The 22,316-nt window shown below is 40.2% G+C and overlaps 1 protein-coding gene across 1 annotated transcript in view; it reads left to right on the top strand.

Annotated features, from left to right (window-relative positions):
* The window catches only part of ADH7 (alcohol dehydrogenase 7 (class IV), mu or sigma polypeptide), a 32,112-nt gene extending 9,796 nt beyond the window's left edge, over nt 1–22,316 (top strand). Inside the window, exons 2-9 of the mRNA XM_045536876.1 lie at nt 8,334–8,435; nt 9,332–9,470; nt 9,785–9,872; nt 9,971–10,187; nt 12,516–12,776; nt 14,219–14,354; nt 17,249–17,387; nt 21,696–22,316. Of these exons, the coding sequence (XP_045392832.1) occupies nt 8,334–8,435; nt 9,332–9,470; nt 9,785–9,872; nt 9,971–10,187; nt 12,516–12,776; nt 14,219–14,354; nt 17,249–17,387; nt 21,696–21,720 (1,107 nt within the window). The 3' untranslated portion in view covers nt 21,721–22,316. The remainder of the gene's footprint in view (nt 1–8,333; nt 8,436–9,331; nt 9,471–9,784; nt 9,873–9,970; nt 10,188–12,515; nt 12,777–14,218; nt 14,355–17,248; nt 17,388–21,695) is intronic.

The raw sequence follows: 22,316 nt of genomic DNA, 5'->3' as shown, positions 1-22,316 counted from the left end.
TTTCAATTATCAGTTCTTATGTTTCATGTCTTAGGTAATGCTAAAGTTAGTCTAACCTTTCCAACAGCGCAGGAGTTTGGTTCGTATTGTTACTTGCAGGTGATTCTGTTCTTTTAATGATAAGCAGCTCAAAACTTTCATAAGCTAACCCATTTGAGATTGAAAATTTCTTCCTTATACTGAGATCAAATGAATCTTAAGAGTTGCACTTGTGTTTCTACTTCCATGCTTTAGAAAACACTAGGCAGTGCTTGCACCATCCTACGGAAGCCCCAAGGAATCTCCTCTTCTTCCCAAACAAAGCCTTGCCAATATAAAACAGGTTGAAGCAAAACTGTGAGGGTCGAGGTGGGGTTGGAGGTGGATAAGCTTCCTCTCATTCCTGGACCAACCCACCATGCTGCCGCAATCCCTGGCACTTCTGAGAATTCCCCCTGGACATGGTGCAAACCTCTGCAAAGAATTGGCCTATGGCCACTTCTGGTGCTAACATTCCAGAAACCTACTCCAGATTCTACCATGACAAGTCCTGAGGGGAACTCTGGATGCAAAGAGAATATATCACTGAACTTGACTTAATGCTATGATGAACGCCTCCCAGAGCCATATTGGCCTTCTTCCCGAGGTCGCGCCTCTTGTTTTCCAGTTCTCAGGCACTTCACTCCCTTTCTAGTTGCTGTGACATTTCGATGCCTGTCCTCTGCAAGAGACAGGCTCTAGGCTTAGCCTCTGTAAAGAAGAACTACCAGGCCTTGCTGCCTTGGAGTCATTTTCAACACGTCCTCAGCCAGGTACATGGCAAAATTGATTTTTCTGTGCTTATTTTTTTAAGGGAAATAATAAGTGGAATAAAAAACAACTTGGATTTTTTTTTCCCCACAATCCTTGACCTGGAATTGGAATTCTTATCAGCCAGCAGACTCAGTTGGTGAGCTGAGTGAAATGGAGAGTGTATGCGGAGCAGATGTGAAACTCTTGCCTTATGATACACGCACACACACACACACACACACACACAAAGTCTGCTTTGGATTCTTTTCATGAGCAGGGTGTGCATGCAGAAGCAGATTTTCTGCAACTGCCAAACACAGTCTCCGTGGCAGCTCTGAAAGCTGGCACGGCGTGCCTGGAAAAGGATTAGCAAAAGCTTCCCATGTCAGGGCAGAGCTGCAGGTGCCCTGTCCCCACGTGGCTTGGCAGAGCCAAAGGCATGAAGGATGAGCTTCAGCTTGCACCTGGCCCTAGGACTTGCCTGAGTTTGCAGTATTGGCAAAGGAAAACTGTAGGAAGAAAGGCCAGAATAAAACCCCACCCTCAAGGTTTGGAGTTTACTGAAGCAGAGCAGAAGTCAATGCTGTTTACTGTGATTGAGGGTGACTTGTCCTTGTGTACCATTCAGTGAGTGCAATTGCATAACTATTTCTGCTATTAAGAATGACTCAGTGATAAGCTGAGATCCATTGCATGTGCATACAAGGGCCCTTTTCTTCCTCTCTTACCCTTAGGGATATCACCTGTTTAATTTTTATTTGCTGAGTGTTTGACAATTTAATAAGGTTAATAAGCGCTTCCACACACATTACCCCACTTTGCTTCTGAAGTGGGGCTCTGTGTGAAGTTCAGAGCATTAATGTCCCACCGTAAGCATTTACTGGTCACTACTGGAGCTGACACTTAGACCTATTTCTCCTGACTCCGGTGACTCTTATCACCTCCCTGTTGTCATTCTGAGTCAGGTGATCATGGATGGGGTCCATGCTGGGGTCCAGGACAGAAGAACAGAGGAGCAAGTCTCAGAGAGGGCAGGGATGATAACCCAAAGCTGACATGACCCTGTAGGCCACACAAGCTCGCAGCCCCCGAGGCGATGGCAGAGTGTGGATGGGGTGACTGGCTAGTGTCTGTTTGCCGGGGACTCTCCTGGTTTGGGCACTAAAAATCCTGCATCCTGGGAACTCCTTCAATCCTTGGCAAAGCAGTGGCCTGTCAAGCTGTGTATGGATTATATTTTTCCTGTTTGGTTCCACCTGAATTTCTGGTGGTGCTTCCAGATTCAGAAGACTCTTAGTCCCCATACTCTTGGGAAATTCTGGAGACTTCCATGACCCTATAGTCAGCTCTGCAAGACAGTTTTTTTTTAATTTTTAATTATTATGGGGACATAGTAGTTGTATATCTTTACAGGGTACATGTGATGTTTTGATACCAGCATACAATGTGAATTAATCAAATTAGGGTAAGTGAAGTATCCATCACCTCAGGCATTTACCATTTCTTTGTGTTAGGAACATTCCAACTCCACGTTTTTAGTTATTTTAAAGTACACCCTAACTTATTGTTAATTATAGTCTCTTTGTTGTGTTATCAAATATTGTTCATTCTATCTAACTATATTTTTAACCCATTAACCATCCCCACTTTATCCCTCCTTCCCTGCTATCCTTCCCAGCTTCTGGTAACCTTCATTCTACTCTCTATCTCCATGAGACCAATTGTTTTTAGTATTTAGCTCCCACATATGAGTGAGAACATGCGAGATTTGTCTTTCTGTGCTTGGCTTATTTCACTTAACATAATGGTCTACAGTTCCATCCATGTTGTTGCAAATGGCAAAATTTCATTCTTTTTGTGGCTATATAATATTCCATCATCACTTCCCTGCTCTCAGAATGTACCACAATTTCTTTATTCATTCATCTGTTGATGGACACTTTGGTTGATTCCAAATCTTGGCTATTGTGAATAGTGCTGCAATAAATATGGGAGTGCAAATATTTTTTCAATATATTGATTTTCCCTCCTTTGGATATATACCCAGCAGTGGGATTGATGAGTGATATGGTAGTTCTATTTTCAGTTTCTTGAAGAACCTCTATACTGCTCTCTATAGTGGTTGCACCAACTTACATTCCTACCAACAATATATAAGGGTTCCCCCCTTCTCCACATCCTTGTCAGAATTTGTTATTACCCATCTTTTTCATAAAAGCCATTTTAACTGGGGTAAGATGATATCTCATTGTGGTTTTGATTTGCATTTCTCTAATGACTAATGATGTTGAGCACTTTCTCATATATTTGTTAACCGTTTGTGAGTCTTCTTTTGAGAAATATCTATTCAGATCCTTTGTCCACTTTTTAATCAGAGTATTTGATTTTTTCCTATTGAGTTGTTGGAGCTCCTATATATTCTAGTGATTAGTCCCTTATCAGATGGATAGTTTGCAAATATTTTCTCTCATTCAATGTGTTGTCTCTTCCCTTTGTTGATTGTTTGCTTTGCTGTGCAGAAGCTTTTTAGCTTGATGTGATCCCATTTGTCCAATTTTGCTTTGGGGTATTACTGAAAAAGTCCTTGCCCAAACCAATTTCCTGAAGCATTTCTGCAATGTTTTCTTTTAGTAGCTTCATAGTTTCAGGTCTTAGATTTAAGTCTTTAATCCATTTTTATTTGATTTTTGTTTATGGTGAGAGATAAGGGTCTAGTTTCATTCTGCTGCATATGGATATCCAGTTTTCCCAGCACCGTTTACTGAAGAGACTGTCCTTTCCCCACTGTACATTCATGGCATCTTTGTCAAAGATTAAGTTCGCTATAGATGGGTAGACTTATTTCTGGATTCTCTGTTCTATTTCATTGGTCTATGTATCTGCTTTTATGCCAATATCATGCTGTTTTGGTTACTACAGCTCTGTAGTATAATTTGAAGTCAGGTAATGTGATTCCTCCAATTTTGTGTTTTCTGAGGATGTTTTTGGGTATTCTGAGTCTTTTGTGGCTCCATATAAATTTCGTGAATTGTACTGAACTGAATTAACCTAACCTGTTTTTATATTCTCCAAAATAAGGCAGATGGGAATACTTTCAGCCCTTTTCAGTAGGTTTGAGTACTCTCTATATGTTGGATCTCTACTCTTGGTTTGATCATAAGAGTTACTATATTTCTTTTCACAACTTTGTCTGCCATGGGTGGGGCTTGCGGCCCATTGAAAAGTTTTGAAGGCTGTGAGTCACGTTGCCGAAGGCAGATTATTTACGTGAAGGCACACGATGCTGTTATTTACAGCAGAAGGAACTGAGTAGCAGTCAGCAAAGGTCCCTGGTTGCAGAAATACAGAACCAAGAGAAAGACAGGATGGGCACTGCTGGAAAAGTAAGCTGAACATTTCTGTCGCTTCATCGTCATGATCTGATAATGGGGGGGGTTGATTCTTAGAACTTTGGATCCATTAAAATAATTAAATACTTGAGGATATTTCCCAAGGAAGGAAATGGCTATTAAGCAGGAAACACCGTGTGGAGCATTTCAGAGAACACCAGTAGAGGCAGGATTAAGTTGAAAACAGCCTAAGACACTGGAGGAAAATAGAGAAGTGTGCTTTATATTGGCTTTCTGAATAATCCAAATTCAGGAGAGCTGGCCATTTACTCTGGTCGGCAGAATGTTTCCATAAGGAGACTGTAGTTGTCTCAGTAGCATGTGCTGCATTCCCCTCCATAATTCAATGGGAACCCCAGGGTCTCAGGCCCAGCTGTTGGAAAAAACATTTCCTTCTGTTGACAATGAAAAATGCTAATTCTAGATTGCAAAGTGAACAAGAAAATATCATTCTTTTAAAATTTCTCAAGGCTATAGTTTGTATCAAAATGTGAGTCTAAACATTTTTTAAAAATAAGACTATGTTGTAGATAAAATATGTTATTCTTTGAAAGATAATAGCCAGCAGAGTTGATATTAACTTTAGAAATAACTTTCACATTTTTTCCATTTGCAAGTCGGTCAGTATAATTCCACATTTTACATGGGCACACAATTACTTAAAATGTTAGGTGTCTTTATTTGTTTCGTTCTTATTTAAACAACTTTGCATTTAGCCTACCTTAAGGTTTTGGGAAAATAAAGACGACATTTGAAGTCTGAGTAATGTGACAAATCAGGAGGCCCTAGAATTTGAATAAAACCAGAATAAAAGCATCCTAGTTTGAGCAGAAATTCAGTAAAACCAGATTACTTGGTGGAATTTATTTTACACTATAGAAACTAGCAACTCTACCCATGGTTAATGAATCTTAGGGTTGGAAGGAATCTGAAAAATTTGCAGTTTCGTTCAACCAACGGATGCTTCAGGTCTAGTTACGCTGTCTTTATAAAGTGGACTTCCAGCCGCAGGTAGAACATTTCCAAGGATGAAGACGTCAGCTGCCTCAGGGAAGCACTTTTCAGTTGTAGCCAGTGACTCAGTGTGTAATATATAAAGAGCATGCAAGGTGTATAACTCTGATCTAGAGACAGTGGTGTGTCTACATGAGGGTTATGTATTTCCGCAAGTTGCTCTAGTGCTTCAGTGTGGCTCATGAAAGGAGGGGCTCCCTTTACATAGGGGATTACATTCTTTTTCTCTGTGTAATAAATCTTTTCTTTTTCATTGAAAAAGCAAATGATAATTATATTAGTTTGGTAAGGCTGCCATAACAAAGTTCCACAGACTAGATGGCTTAAGAGAAATTTATTTTCTCCTAGATCTGGAGGCTAGAATGTTGAGATCAAGATGGCAGCAGGGTTGGTTTCTTCTGAGGACTCTCTCTCTGGCTTGCAGATGGCCATCTTCTCCCTGTGTCTCCACTTGTCCTTGCCTTTCTGTGTATCTGTGTTCCAATCTCCTCTTCTTATAAAGGCACAGTCATATTGGATTAAGTCCCACCCTAATGAGCTAATTTTAAATTAATTACCTCTTGAAAGACTATTTCCAAATAGTCACCTTCTGAAGTACTGGGGGTTAGGACTTCAACATGTGAATTGGGGGGGGGGTGACAGGGACACAATTCAGCCCATAACAAAGACTATTCTAGAACATTTGGAAAATGAGGGGGAAAATTAATAATAATCTTACATCCCCAAAGTACCACTGATTGCATTTTTGCTTGTATCTCCCTCTACACATTTCTCCATCCATCTTTTGTGTAGCTGTACTCGCGCAATATATATTTGATCCTGTTTTCCAACTTAAGTATTTTCTCAATTCATTATAAAGAGCTTATAAACATTTTTAATGTCTAATTCTAATTTCTATATTTGCCACAATTTATTCCATCATTTCCCTATTATTGTTTACGTATTTTCTTTTATAAATAGTGCTGTGATGACCTCTAAAATATGTGTGTGTGTGTATGTATATATAAATACTTTTCTTAGATTAACATTTTCTCAAGGTAGATTTTTTAAATAGAATTATAGGGTAAAAATGTCACAACCTGCTTGTGTCTTGATGTGTCCTGCAAATTACTTTCCAAAGAGGTTGACATGAACGAGATGGCCCATTTTACCAGCCCTCTGACAATACCGTGTATTCTTACGAAGTAAAAAGTCATTATTGACTTGAGAGGCAGAGAATTGTATCCTATTATCTTTATTTTTTTAAAAAAAGACTTTTTATGTCTGTGGAGAACAAATATTTCACAACCTATGCATCAACCTGCTACACTTTCCCCCCAGTGTCCTGCATGTGGATCTCCCGGGTTGCATGTGGGAAGGGGCAGGAGTGTTCGGGATGGAAGTCTTAGAGCTTTCTTTATAAATTTGATTAAGCATGTGTATATCAAACATGGTAATTTTTATCATTATTGCTGTAAGTATTTTTCCCTGGGGAGTACTTGATTTCAATTTGGAAAATTTACTTACTGTTTCTCAACACACAAAATTTGCGTTCTTAGAAGCTGCTTCCTTATGACTTTTTTCTGTCATACTAAGCTTAGAAGTTCCTCCATGCCCCCATGATGATATTTACATTTTCACTGATTGATAAAAGTTTGATTTTAAAAGTAAACCTTAACTATGAATCCACCTGGAGTTTGTTTCAGAAGGCGGTGTAAAGTTTCTAACTTCAACACTGGATAAAATTACACTGATCCACATCATTTTCCTTAGAAAGGCAGAGGGTGAATATTAAGTTGAGTTACTGGAAGGCTTTCAGCCACCCATCTGTTTCCATTATAACATTTCTTACATTTAATCTCTTTGCAAAAGTCATTTAACCACCTAAAGGAATCTCTAGGAATGTTGCATTAGTTGGTAAGATGAGGGATATCTCATTTTGTATCTAAACAAATTAACTAAAATATTTTATAGGAGTTATAGACAGATTTGGGAGTAAGAAAATGGAAAGAGTTTCTCTCTCTGTCTCTCTCTGTGTCAGAATTCAGTAATCTTAGTGATACGATTTAATGGATTAACTCTAGCAAAACCAGTTGAGGGATTGGAGGCCAGTCACTACACGCCTAATTTTCATTTCTATGAGATGAGAAGCTTGAACTTGTCATACTATCAAGACCTGCCCGATAGGCTGGGCGCAGTGGCTCACGCCTGTAATTCTAGCACTCTGGGAGGCCGAGGCGGGTGGATCGCTCAAGGTCAGGAGTTCGAGACCAGCCTGAGCAAGAGCAAGACCCTGTCTCTACTAAAAATAGAAACAAATTATCTGGCCAACTAAAATATATATATATATATAAATTAGCTGGGCGTGGTGGCACATGCCTGTAGTCCCAGCTACTCGGGAGGCTTGAGGCAGTAGGATTGCTTAAGCCCAGGAGTGTGAGGTTGCTGTGAGCTAGGCTGATGCCACGGCACTCACTCTAGCCAGGGCGACAAAGCGACACTCTGTCTCAAAAAAAAAAAAGACCTGCCCGATGCAAGAACTAGGCTGCTGCAAAAAAAAAAAAAAAATGCAGAGATGTAAAGACAGATCCACAAATCCAGTCACCCAGGAGCTATGGTCACAGTCCATACACTCTATGACATTCACAGTTCCCTTCTTCTTTTATCAAGCCAATTGTCTCATTTCTTCACCATTGCCATATGACTATATCCAGCAATTAAACACTGGTTTAAATTCTTACAAACACAAACCAGCAGCATTTTCTGTTTTATGAATTTGTCCTCTGTGAATAAATAATACACAGATGGGAGTTCTGTTAGTCTATTGCATTTGAAACTGTAGCAAAAGAGTCTGGTTTATTGGAATATTATGTGAACATCAGGAAAAAGAAAAAAAATCAGTGGGCTGGGAGAACTGCACCTCAGATCTGGTCCAGCCCTGCATCCCGTGTGCTGTGTGACCATGCATCAGTCCTTGGGCTCCCTGGGCTGCATTTCTCACACATCAAACAAAGGGCCACACAAGATGATCTATAAGGTTTACAATTCTAGTGTTGGATGAAAACCATTCTGGGAAAATTATAGCATTATATGCACTCTTCTTCCCACATTAATATCATATGAGGAATCTGTATATAAAGACATAATTAGGATCCATTATAACACTGGCCATTTTCTTAGGTTATAAAATGCAAAGCAGCTGTGCTATGGGAACAGAATAAACCCTTCTCCATTGAGGACATAGAAGTTGCCCCACCAAAGGCTAAAGAAGTTCGCATTAAGGTAAGAAAGAGCCTTGGAGTACAGGAGCCTAAAATGTTATTCCACCTGCATTGAGTATATCACTGTGGTGAGGTTGAATTCTTAAATAAGGGGATGTATCTGAAGTTTGGGATATTAACTCTCTTACAGGTTCTTGTATACTCTCAAGGATCTGGTCGTGCTGGATGTGAAATTAACGAGTTCATTACCCATTAAAAAACCAACAGTGCTAATCTACTCTATTAAAGCTTTCATTTGTTGGATTTTGATTGATTTAGTGTCTGATAAAAAACGGTTAATAATCATGACTACTGACTTCTTTTAAAATCTTCTGGGAGTCAGATTGTGTTCAGATTATGTTTCATAAAGAATGAGGAATTCATCCATGTCTGGAGAAACTACAACTTCCTGGAGTGTTTCCCCCAGTCCCTTGGACAGAGACTGACCTGTACTTTGGATCCCAGTTGTTGAGCAGGCATTGCTGGCTCTCTTTCCTTGACCCTCTCCTCTTACCTGAGCACTGCGGTAAGACCTTGCTCCTCAATTACCTTCTTGCACCCCATTTCCTCTACCCTTCGTTAAGAGAGTCCTAGGAGGGCCAAGCTAAAAAATCTACTTTTGGGCAATCACGTGGGAACATCTGCATCCTGGTTCCTCCACAAGAGCATCAATTGACTACAGAAAGGTACCAAGATTCAACGTAGGGCAAGAGGCAGCAACACTGCACATTTCTTGAAGAAAAGGAGCTTGTCTGATGGTTGATTTTAGGCTCAGAATCTTCTAAGAGTCACCCCTATTACATTTGGCAATCATAATGAATACACAGCTATAATGTCTTCAAGAACAAGTTAATGATTCTGCCAACTGCAAAATGACCAGGTTGCTTGTTGGTGCAATGTTTTTGTCTTTGAACACAGATTTTGGCCACAGGAATCTGTCGCACAGACGACCACGTGATAAAAGGAGCAATGGCGTCTAAGTTTCCAGTAATTGTGGGACATGAAGCCACTGGGGTTGTAGAGAGCACTGGAGAAGGAGTCACTACGGTGAAACCAGGTATATGGATGTCAAGTCACAAGTCTGACATAAGTGGGCTTTGATTCTTCTGTGTAAGGAAATAGCACATGCTAGGAATTATTACAGTGAGCTGTAACACAATTCAGGGAGATGGATAAAAGGAGAATGGAGTGTACTGAGTGATGTTTCATTTGGCAAAATCTCAACCTTCAGCAAGCAAACCTTATGGTGTCTATAAATCTTGGACTACTTTAAAGAAATTTTTGCATATAGTATGGGCTCAATTCACATTTATTTGTTTCATGTTTTAACTTTAATGCACAGCACCTTATATCATGATGTTTTTCCCCTAGGTGACAAAGTCATCCCTCTCTTCCTGCCACAGTGTAGAGAATGCAATGTCTGCTGCAACCCGGACGGCAACCTCTGTATCAGGAGCGAGTAGGTTTCAGTCGTTTTTGCTCTGATGTCATTCACATTGTTCCTGTGCTGATTTTTGAACTGAATTAACTCATATGTGTGTTTGGTGTATCCAATAGTGTCACCGGCCGTGGAGTCCTCGCTGATGGCACTACCAGATTTACATGCAAGGGCAAACCCGTCTATCACTTCATGAACACCAGCACGTTTACTGAGTACACGGTGGTGGACGAGTCTTCCGTAGCTAAGATTCATGACTCAGCTCCTCCTGAGAAGGTCTGTCTGATCGGCTGTGGATTTTCCACGGGATACGGGGCTGCTGTTAAAACCGCCAAGGTAAGAAACAGAGTAGGCGAGTTTCTCTCTTCCCTAAATTTTTAAAAAATGATTTTCTTGGAATCCTGAATATTTTTGGAAAAAAAAAGTTTTGAAAACCTATCACGTGTTCAGGTGATTTCTACATGATGCCAAACCAGCTGGAAGAAAAATGAAAAGTTCGAGTTAGAAATTTTTTTTCTAAATCAGTGGAAATAAATTTTTTTTTTTTTTTTTTTGAGACAGAGTGTCGCTTTGTTGCCCTGGCTAGAGTGAGTGCCGTGGCATCAGCCTAGCTCACAGCAACCTCAAACTCCTGGGCTTAAGCCATCCTCCTGCCTCAGCCTCCCAAGTAGCTGGGACTACAGGCATGCGCCACCACGCCTGGCTAATTTTTTCTATATGTATATTTTTAGTTGTCCAGATAATTTCTTTCTATTTTTAGTAGAGACGGGGTCTCACTCAGGCTGGTCTCGAACTCCTGACCTCGAGCGATCCACCCGCCTCGGCCTCCCAGAGTGCTAGGATTACAGGCGTGAGCCACTGCACCCGGCCTAAAATTTTTGATTTTTATTTAGATTTTTATCTAGATTTTTGTTTCCTCTATGTATCCTTCATGTTTAATTTCTAAAATTTAGATTTACAGCTAAGTTTCATCTTTTTTCTTTCAAAAAATAAATACCAGTGTTTGTATGTTCACTTGCTACAGCTGCTATAGTGAAGCAACACAGACTGAGCAGCTTAAACAAGAGGTGTTTATTGTCTCCCAGTTCTGGAGACCAAGAGTTCAAAATCAAGGCATCAGCAGGGTTGGTTCCTTCTGAGAGCTGTGAGAGAAAGATATGTTCAGCTTCTCTCCTTGGGTTACAGATGGCTGTCTTTTCCCTGTGTCTCCTCACATCGCCTTCCATGTGTTCTATGTGTTCTTGTGTGCACATGTCCCCTTTACATTAGGTCCCCAGTCATATCATATTAGGGCCCACTCTAATGTCCTCATTTTATTAATAACTTGATTACCTCTATAAACAGCCTTCCTGCAAATAAAGTCAGATTCTGAGATACTGGGAGCAAAAATTTCAACATATGAATTTTGGAGGCAATACAGTTCAATTCATAAAATGTGATTTATAACATAAAAACATGAATGAGGTGGTTTGGAGTTTTGTTTGTTTGTTTGTTTGTTTGTTTTTTGGAGATAGGGCATTGCTCTGGCTCCCAGGCTAGAGTGAGGTGGTGTCATCAGAGCTCACTGCAACCTCAAACTCCTGGGCTCAGGTGATCCTCCTGCCTGAGCCTCCCAAGTACCTAGGACTACAGGCATGCACCACCATGCCCTGCTAAGTGAATGAGTTTTAAAGAGTGAATATTTCAACTAAATTTTTTGATTACCCTTATGAAATCAAAGAAGCAAGTAGAATATGTTAATTACCACTTGCTTCTAAATTTCCTTGACAAAATCTCAGACATAGAACATTCCTTCCCAGAGTCTCCTTGAGCCTTTCCAGGAAGAATTTTCTGCCAATATAGAGGTCGAAGAAAAAGGAGGGGGGGGATGTAGGATCTAGTTGTACATTATTCTTTGTCATTTTTTTAGTGTACTTGACATATTGGCGCCATATTAATACTTGATGCACATACTGCTAACCAAGATACTTACCAATTTTAGATACACTTTTTTCCTGGAAGCATGTCTTAAGACAAATCGTTTTGAATGAACATACATTTTTGTGTTTACCTATGTAAAAATAGGCCAAACTTTCAATAGGGGGATACTTTGAGGCTCCCCAAAACTCCCCTCACTTTTGATGATTTGGTAGAAAGACTCAACGAACTCACAAAAGTCGTTATACTCAGGGTTATGGTTTACTAACATAAAAGAATAGAGATTAAAATCAGCAAAGCAAAAAGACATACAGGGTAACATTCAGAAGAGATCAGGCACAAGTTTCTGGTTGTCTTCTCCCAGTAGAGTTGCATGGACAGTGCTTAATTCTCTCAGCAATGATTTGTGACAACACATGCCAAGTGTTGTCAGCCAGGGAAGCTCCTTCAAGCTTAATATCCAGGATTTTTACTGGGAGTCAATCAAGACATGAGCACCCACATGACTGACCTCACCTACTCAGACTCCAGCCCCCCAGAAGGGCAAGCTAAGGGACCAAAGCCACAGGCATATGAAAATAGGCATTCACTATAAATCACATTGTCTTTGTGCATTGTCATCAGAATGAATCATTCAGTCCTAGCTGACATCACGGTGATCCTCTGAATTCATAGCACTAGAAGCACTTTGCAGGTTTCGCTTTTGGACCCTACTGCTTACATATACGGGAACATTTCTCTCCACAGGTTGCACCTGGTTCTACTTGTGTTGTCTTCGGCCTGGGAGGAGTTGGCCTATCTGTCATCATGGGCTGTAAGTCGGCTGGTGCCTCCAGGATCATCGGGATTGACCTCAACAAAGACAAATTTGAGAAAGCCATGGCTGTAGGAGCCACCGAGTGCCTCAGCCCCAAGGACTCTTCCAAGCCTATCAGTGAGGTGCTGTCGGAAATGACAGGCAACACTGTGGGCTATACCTTTGAGGTCATTGGGCGTCTCGAAACCATGGTAAGGGCCAGAATTCGGGGAGCCGCAACATACGCAGGCTATTAGATATGCACAAGGTAAAATCCATTTCTGTAGGTTTACTAACAATCAACTATGGACATATCTGTTTCTCAGGCAAAAACTGGTAATCACATAGCAATTTTGCCTAAAAGTCAAAAGCTTAAGGGCAGGTCCTCCTGACCAAAGTTAAGTATCACATCATACCACTCTCAGATGACAAGAGGGCAAGGTAGTCTCTCTTCCAGGTACATTTTTTTAGGTGATATCTTCCTTGTATTTGTGGATTTCTTGGCCCAGGTAATTCCATCTCTTGAACTTTAGCAAACAAAGCATCACAAGGTGACTCCCTGAGGAGAGAGAAGGAAGAGACCCCAAAGATAAGGGATTATTACCAATGTTGCAATCTCTTCCCCAAATCCTTGATAGACCCAACTTCTCACTCTTTACACCTGAGGTTTCTTTTCACTTCTCTGAATTCGCTTAGAATATGAGCCTTCAACTTTCTAAACATGCCCTCTTCGTGGCAGCCAGCAGCACCATACCCCAGCTTAGATCTGTGAAACCAGTGCAGAGATCCTGGAATTAGAACGCCCTGGGCTGGAGTAGGGTAAGGACAATTGGAAAAATAGGACAAAGCCAGTGTTGCTCAAGATTGAGTAGCAGATTAAATTCACTTTAATGCTTTTGGTAATTTAGGAATAAGTAGTCATTAATTCACTATTATTGCCATACCCCTTTCCTAGCAAATCATTAGGAATTATTCCATAGCAATAAATAGCATTCTAGCTTGTATGTTTATGGAGTCATGTGCAATATTGGTTATATTAACTAGGGACTATTGATGACCAGATAATGCATGGATGAACATTGATCTCTGAAAACTGCCAACATCTGTTAATACAATCTACCAAGTATTCAAAAAATTATTAATAAATATTGAGTAGACTAATGACCAGAAAATATAGAGTTAGTCTCAGAAATGCTGCCAAGAAAATGAATTCCTTTATCTCACATTTCAATATGTTATTTAATTTTTAAACTAAACTTTTTTGAAAATCCACTGTGTTAATTGGTTTGGTATACTTAATTCAACTGAGATTGGTTCAAATGACTTCCTAAGGCTTACCTGAAGTGGTGTTATCGGTATGAAAATATCACCAGGTTTCTCTGTGTTTTACTGCATGGTACAGTGAAAATGCCACAAATACTGACCACATTAATTATTGTTTTCTCCTATAAAGAGAAAACGTGTGTAGAAGTTTAAGAACTAATGTTGCACTGAGGATTTTTCAAAGCAAGAAAGCCAAAAGGTAGCCTAATTTAATTTCATGACTTGGAAACTGAGCTAACTTCAGGAACTGCTATAGCACATAGGTCATTTCAAGCCCATGTGATATGACAAGAAAATAAGAACCAAACATTCTCCTTCATTTTAAACTCAGGTCGATGCCTTGGCATCCTGCCACATGAACTATGGGACCAGTGTGGTAGTCGGCGCTCCTCCGTCAGCCAAGATGATCACCTATGACCCGATGCTGATTTTCACAGGACGCACATGGAAGGGGTGTGTCTTTGGAGGTGAGGACAGCAGAGCCTGTGGCCTGGGATTGGTGGCTTTCACTCTGTCACTTGGCAAGTGAGAGAAGCCTATGGCCTCATCACATTTCCCTTAAAAGTCTTTTTTTCTAGGGATGTGTAAGAAGTGATCTAAAATGGAACTGTAACCACAATAATGCAAAAGATAATTATCTACTCCTTATCTTGATCTAGGACTAATATTAGTGGGCACAATTTTAATATTATCATCTGAACCTCAAGGTCCCCAAACACCTGCATAAGAGGCACCGGTAGTGTTTCCACTGGAATGATTTGTGTGACAGGAAGTTCTGATTTCATCCATTATTCTTAACATACACAAGAATGCAAATGAAAAATAGAATTCATTCATTTCCCAATAACATCAGCAAAAATTCTGGATCCAAAACCAAAATAAACAAACAAAAAGGGATTGTCACATTTTATAGGAACAGTTCAGATTCGTGCAAGAATGACTGGGATTACTGCTCATTGACTACTACTGCTTCAGTAAGGACAGACCCAAAGTCACTCTCCCCAAGGCAGGGGGCACAGTGAATCCTTTTATTCCTCTCCTCTGTGGGTGTCGTTTTCTAGCACCTTCATCTCAAATTGTACTAGGTACTTAGGAGGCATTTCCAATATTGAGTCTGCCTTGTAAAAAATAAGAAAATGGTAATCATTTAAGTATTTCTTGAGAGTATAACGAAGACAAAAATGACTGTTCCTGAGTTAGAGATATATAGAATTTAGTGAAGAATGCAAAAACAAATAAAAAAGAAACAATATAAAAATAAATGTAGCTATAGATATTATAAAACAAATTCTAAAAAGAGTTATTTAGCATTTATATATTAAAAGTTTTACATAAATGTGTTATTTTTATTTCTCAGTAGCTATCTGAGGCAGCTACTCATGAATATTAAAACTGAGACTTGGAAATATTAAGTCCTTTGCCCGTAAAGTTCCCAAGTTGAGAGTTGGGGTTTAAAGTTGGTCCATGGGATGCCAAAGCTCATTCCCTTTCCTCCACATTACTCCAGCACAAAGCAAGAGGATGGTTGTTATAGATGAGGAGTTTTTAAGAGAAGACTCCTCAGAGTAAATTAGACTTGAACTAAACACTGAGAGATGTAAGTCGAGTCTCCTCACTTCAACTGTTTGTGTGATGTGGGGAGACTACAGATTAATCAGGGATATTAGGAGAAAAATTCAATTATTCAACAAATATTCATTGAGTGTATACTAAGAACCAGACATCATTCCAGGAGCTGGGAATACAGCAGAGGCAAAACCTGCCAAGTCCCTGCTCCCAGGAAGTATGAGAATCCTCTTGTTTCAGAGTAGAGAGGCTGACAGTAAAGAAGTCCATGCAGAGAGCACCATGCGTTGACAAATGCAAAGGAGAGAAACAGAGGAAGGGCAGTTGGTAGTCTGGGAGGGCAGGGAGTGTGGAGGAAAATGCTATTGTATAACCTTCAGGGATAGCCTCTCTGAGAAGGTGACATTTGAGCCAAAACATAAGGGAAAGGAGCTATTCAGAAACCTTGGGAAAGAATATCCCAGGGAGAGGGCATAGTAAACGCAAGGGGGTGTTGGCAAGTGAGAACAGTGAGGCCAGCGTGGTCACAGCAGAGTGAGGACAGAGGAACAGCAGCAGCTGGGGTCGGAGGGCAAGATCACTGGGGCCTTTGGGCCATTGTAGGGCTTGAGGATTTTATAATGAGTGAGAAAGGAAGCCACAGAGGATTTTGAGGGAGGTGGGACTTGATCTTACTTCCATTTTAACACCCCCTCTGGCTGTTCTGTGTGGAACATTCTACATGGGGCCAAAGGGCACAAGCAGGGTGACCATAGAAGAAGTTCCTATCTATAATGTAAGAAAGAGGTGATGGTGGTTTGGAAAAGTGATGGTGCTGGTGAGATGTGGTCACATCCTGGATGTATTCTGAGGATAGAGCTACCAGAATAGGCTGAGACAGCCATTGGATGACAGGAAGAATAGAGTCCATGATTATGGGCCCAGCCAACAGGGACGATGGAGCCATCATTGTTTATTGAGACAGAAGACTGTGGGAGGAACAGGTTGGGGAGGAGGTGGTAGAAATCTGGAGTGGTTTGGGGCAGGTTGCGCTTGTGTGCCTGTCAGACATCTGAGGAGGGATGTGAGGTCGATGATTGGATGGATATATGAGAGGTATAGGATGGAGATAGAAGCCTAAGTGTGTTAAGCCTCGAGGCCAGAGATCACTCTGGAAGTCAATGTAGGTAAAGAGGAGAAAGGTCCAAGGACCAAGTCCTAGAGAGATCTGGGAGATGTGGAGAACCCAACAAGGATGTCTGGAAGGAGGAACTAGAGAGGGAGCAGAACAACAACAGTGATGATCTAGAAGCCACGTGAACAGACTGAGAAAAAGGGAGCCACCAACTGTATCACATCCTCCCAATAGTTCATGTAGGACCAGTGTGAGATTGCCCATTGTCTGTGTCAAAATTGAGGTTGATGATGACCTTGACAAGACCTGTGCAGCAGAGAGGTTGGGGCAAGATCCTAATCCCAGTGGGCTCCAGAGACAATGAGAGGAAAGGAACCGGAAGCAGAAACAGTGAGTGGGAGACAATTCTTTTTCTAAAGTAAAGAAGTTTCTCTGCAATAGGAGCAGAGATATGAGGCCGCTGGAAAAAGAAGTGTGGGGTGGGTGTCAAGAGAAGGTTGTTTTTTTTCTCCCTTGGGTCATTGTTTCCTAAGATGGGAAAATACAGTTTATTTGTACACTTCTGGGAATAATCCGATATGGGGAAAGGTAATAATTCAGGAGAGAAACAGACAAATAAAAGATAATAAAATGTGAGGATTAGTTAGTGAAGTCTGAAGAGAAATGTGTGCCTATTCACAGGTTGGAAAAGCAGAGATGATGTCCCAAAACTCGTGACTGATTTTCTGGCAAAGAAATTTGACCTGGACCAGTTGATAACCCACGTGTTACCTTTTAAAAAAATCAAAGAAGGATTTGAACTGCTCTATTCAGGGCAAAGGTATGTTTTTTTATGTTGATCTTGTTTTTTCTCTACAAGATACTTTTAGAATTCAGGACTCACACATATGCCTGTTGTCTTCATATCCTGTTTGATTTCATCTAGCCTGGTCTATATAGCTGATTACTTCTTCATAGATTTCATAACCAATTTAAAAAAATCCTTTGGACTTGATGTATTTTTTCATATCAGGTTTATTTCATCTTGGCTATTTTAATTTCATCATAAATTTTCAATAATGCTATAAAACTTTCTTATTTTATAGTTCTCAACAGGCTTTTTCTCTTTTTTTTTCAGCTTATTATGGGGGTACAAAAGTTCAGGTTACATATATTGCCCATGCACCCCCATCCCCCCAAGTCTGAGCTTCAAGTGTGTCCATTCCCTCGGTAGTGCACATCGCACTCATCAAGTAGGTATACACCCATCCCCTCCCCCCAGCCCTCAACTCTGTCCCATACCCAATTGGTGTTATTCCCAAATGTGCATTTAGATGATGATCAGGGAAACCAATTTGTTGGTGAGTACGTGTGGTGCTTATTTTTCCATTCTTGGGATACTTCACTTAATAGAATGGGTTCCAACTCTCTCCAGGAGAACCAAAGAGATGCCATATCACCGTTATTTCTTATAGCTGAGTAATACTCCATGGTATACATATACCACATTGTACTAATCCATTCATGAATTGATGGGCATTTGGGTTGTTTCCACATCTTTGCAATTGTGAATTGTGCTGCTATAAACATTCGGGTGCAGGTGTCTTTTTTATAGAATGACTTTTGTTCGTCTGGGTAGATGCCCAATAATGGGATTGCTGGGTCGAATGGTAGGTCTACTTGAATCTGTTTAAGGTATCTCCATATTGCTTTCCACAGGGGCTGTACTAGTTTACAGTCCCACCAGCAGTGCATGAGTGTTCTTGTCTCTCCACATCCACGCCAACATGTGTTATTTTGGGACTTTTTGATAAAGGCCATTCTCACTGGAGTTAAGTGATATCTCATTGTAGTTTTGATTTGCATTTCCCTGATGATTAGAGATGTTGAACATTTTTTAATATGTTTGTTGGCCATTCTTATATCTTCTTTTGAAAAATTTCTATTCATGTCCTTTGGCCACTTTTTGATAGAGTTGTTCGATTTTTTCTTACTGATTTTCCTGAGTTCTAAATAGATTCTTGTTATCAGTCCTTTATCTGATGTGTAGCATGCGAAAATTTTTTCCCATTCTGTAGGTTGTCTGTTTACTCTCGTGACTGTTTCTTTGGCTATGCAGAAGCTTTTTAATTTAATCAGGTCCCATTTATTTATTTTTGTTGTTGCTATGATTGCCTTAGGGGTCTTCTTCATAAATTCTTTGCCTAGGCCAATGTCTGTAAGAGTCTTTCCTACATTTTCTTCTAGAATTCTAATACTTTCACATCTAAGGTTTAAGTCTGTTATCCACCGTGATTTGATTTTTGTGAGAGGTGAAAGCTGTGGGTCCTGTTTTAGTCTTCTACATGTGGCTATCCAGTTTTCCCAGCACCATTTATTGAATAAGGATTCTTTTCCCCAGAGTATGTTTTTTTCTGCTTTGTCAAAGATTAGATGGCTATATGAGGATGGTTTTATATTAGTATTTTCTGTTCTGTTCCACTGGTCTGTGTCCCTGCACTTGTGCCAATACCAAGCAGTTTTAATAATCACAGCCTTCTAGTATAGTTTGAAGTCTGGCAAATTAATACCTCCCATTTTGTTTTTGTTGCTTAAAATTGCTTTTGCTAAACGGGGTCTTCTCTGGTTCCATACAAAGCGTAAAAGTATTTTTTCTGTATCTGTGAAAAATGATGTTGGTAATTTAATAGGGATTGTATTGAATCTTTAGATCACTTTGGGCAGTATAGACATTTTAACAATGTTGATTCTTCCGATCCATGAGCATGGTGTGGTTTTCCACCTATTTACATGCTCTGTGATTTCCTTCCTCAGTGTTTCATAGTTCTCCCTATAGCAGTCCTTTACCTCCTTAGTTAAATATATTCCTAGGTATTTTATTTTCTTTGTTGCTATTTTGAAGGGTATGGAGTCCTTAATTTGGTTCTCTGTTTGACTGTTATTAGCATATATGAATGCCTCTGATTTGTGTGTATTGATTTTGTATCCTGAGGCTTTTTCAAATGTACGTTTTCAGATTCTTGTAGGTCGGGTATTGTTTTTGTCATTTTTAGATAAAAACACTAAGGTAGTGTAAGTAAGTTGTCTGGCTTCCTGGAGGCAGCACCAGGATGCAGACTCTGCAAAGCCTGTGTCCTCTCAGCAGGCACCAAAGGTCACTGACAGAGCCTGGCCAGCTCCGGGTAAACACTGGTCTTGCAGTCACAGCTCTTCTTGACTCGAGGGTTGGGCAAAGGTGGAGGTGGAGTACGAAGAATTCGCTCAGATTCCAACTACAACATTGGCTTCCTGGAGATTTGGAACTCGCTCAGATTCCAACTACAACATTGGCTTCCTGGAGATTTGGAACAGCAATCAAAGAGCCTGTCTATAAGATGAAATGGGATTTCCTTCATTGGGTCTATACATAATATTTATTGAGCATCCATTACCCACCAAGGATCTGGGTTTTATCAGTAAAAGAAACTGTAGTTTAATCTGAGATCCACATTCTCACTGACGTTTCAGCTGAGTGCTTTGTCCGTGTTATGTCTCCTCTCTACATCTGGTCTGGCCTATGGGATCATCGTATCATGAACATACATTTAAATTATTTTTAAGCCACTAAACAGTGGGTTTCTGTAGAAAAACTGTTGGAACCACCCACTACTCCTTTACTCAGATAAGCAAAAGTAATAGCTTAGTTTGGCCTGCTTGAAAGTAATTCCTGGTTGTTTTCCAAAGAAACAAAAATTCTGTTCTCACCAGTTTTGCCTCAGTTATCACCTTAGCGCAGTGACTTCTGACCTCATGTTTATAAACATAAACTCTTCGATTTAATTTCCTTCCTCACAGCTCTATTTGAATGTCCCACTTCCGTCAACTGTCATCAGCATAATTCCTGCACCAGGACATTTCATCTCAGCAAATAATGTCACTGATTCCACTTTTGCAGACGAGGAGCCACAGTGTTGGGTCTTTCTTTTTCCCACTTGCCCACCACACACAGACTGAGGCTGAACCCCAATCATGTGACCCCTAATTTCTCCTCCAGCGCCCCTCCCTCTGCTCCCCCACAGTCGCTGCTTCTGTTCAGTCTAATCATCTGGGACCGGCACACACAGTAGCGTGATAACAGGTTTCCTGCATCTTTACCATCCTGGTCAGCCCTTCACTAAGCTGCCAGGCTCAAGTTACCCTCAAATGGCAACACCTTAGCATGGCTCTGAGAGCCTTTGTTATTGTATTATTGAACCCAAATCTACTTTCATTTATTAATTTATCTAGTAACGTAATAAGTAAGCATTTAGCTTCTACCCTATCACCCTCTGCATTGGGCTCTGGGGATAAAGCCAGGTGAGTAGGTCTCATACACTTGTGGGTCTCTCAGGCATCAAGGAGTCTAAGCACATTGGATCCCCTACCCCCTCCTGTCCACACCTTCCTAGGCTTATTCATGCTTTCCCTTCTGCCTGAACAATCTTTCTCTCTTGTCGGCCTATTGCAGCTATACTGATGCTGCCAGAATCAGCTCAGATGTCCTTATCAAAGATGGACAATGAAATGGCAGCACAATTCACAGCAAAGATTGGAAACAGCCCAAGTACCCATTAATCTATGAGTGAATTAATAAAATATGGTATATGTATAGCACAGACTTCTACTCAGCCACAAAAAACAATGATGATCTAGCACCTCTTGCATTATCCTCGATAGAGCTAGAGCCCATTCTACTCAGTGAAACATCACAAGAATAGAAAAACAAGCACCACATATACTCACCATCAAATTGGTATTAACTGTCAACACTTATGGGCACATATAATAGTAACATTCATCAGGTGTCGGGCAGGTGGGAGAGGGGAGGAGGGGATGGTTGTATTCACACCTAATGGGTGCGGTGTGCTCCATCTGGGGGATGGACACACTTCTAGCCCTGAGTCAGATAGGTCAGAGGCAATATATGTAACCTAAGCATTTGTACCCTCATAATATGCTGAAATAAAAAAAATAAAAAAGAAAATTAATTGGTGAGGACATCAAGCCCAAAGGATTTCCACTTACAGAATTTACCAGAGTTTCTATAACAGATACGAAGTACAATTGTTTAAATTATTCTTGTTTGAAAGATGTGAAAAAAATCACAAAAAATTCTCATTTTACATTTCAGCATTCGTACTGTCCTGACGTTTTGAGATCCTCAGTGGCAGGAGGTCTGTCTTGTGCACTGATGACCTGGAGCCTCCCTTTCTACACATCCCTCCTCTGAGATCATGGGTCCGTCTCACAGATAGAAGCAGAAGTGGAATATTTGGTGAAGATATAAAAGCTTTATGAAGGCTTATGCACCTTTCTAAATATTTAGAGTCTTATGAGCACCTGGGAATTAGCAGGGAGCTTAATAGCAATATTTTAAAACTTAATTTACATTTTACAAGGCTGTAATTATATATTTGAAAACACATATACTTGGATTTGTATGTTGGAATAGAAATGTCTTTAGCTCCTACATGTTAAAACTGATATAGCATATAAAGATATGGTAATTGTATTTCCTAAATATATTCATTTAATACTTTGTAACCATTTTTTATTGGAATGTGATTGTTAAAAAAAGCACTTGTCATAAATTAACTTGGATTAGGTTTTGAAATCAGCTCATTGCATCATACTTTGCTTAATTAGATTAAGAAAGAAATAGGGTTATTTAAGGGAAGGGCATTTTTTCAAAGATTAAGAATCATCATTATATAACATGATGAAACTGAAAAAGTGGCTATCCAATTTTCCC

This window comes from Lemur catta, chromosome 24 (genome assembly GCF_020740605.2).
Source record: "Lemur catta isolate mLemCat1 chromosome 24, mLemCat1.pri, whole genome shotgun sequence".
Taxonomy (NCBI): domain Eukaryota; kingdom Metazoa; phylum Chordata; class Mammalia; order Primates; family Lemuridae; genus Lemur; species Lemur catta.
This window is presented reverse-complemented; position numbering and strand designations above follow the sequence as displayed.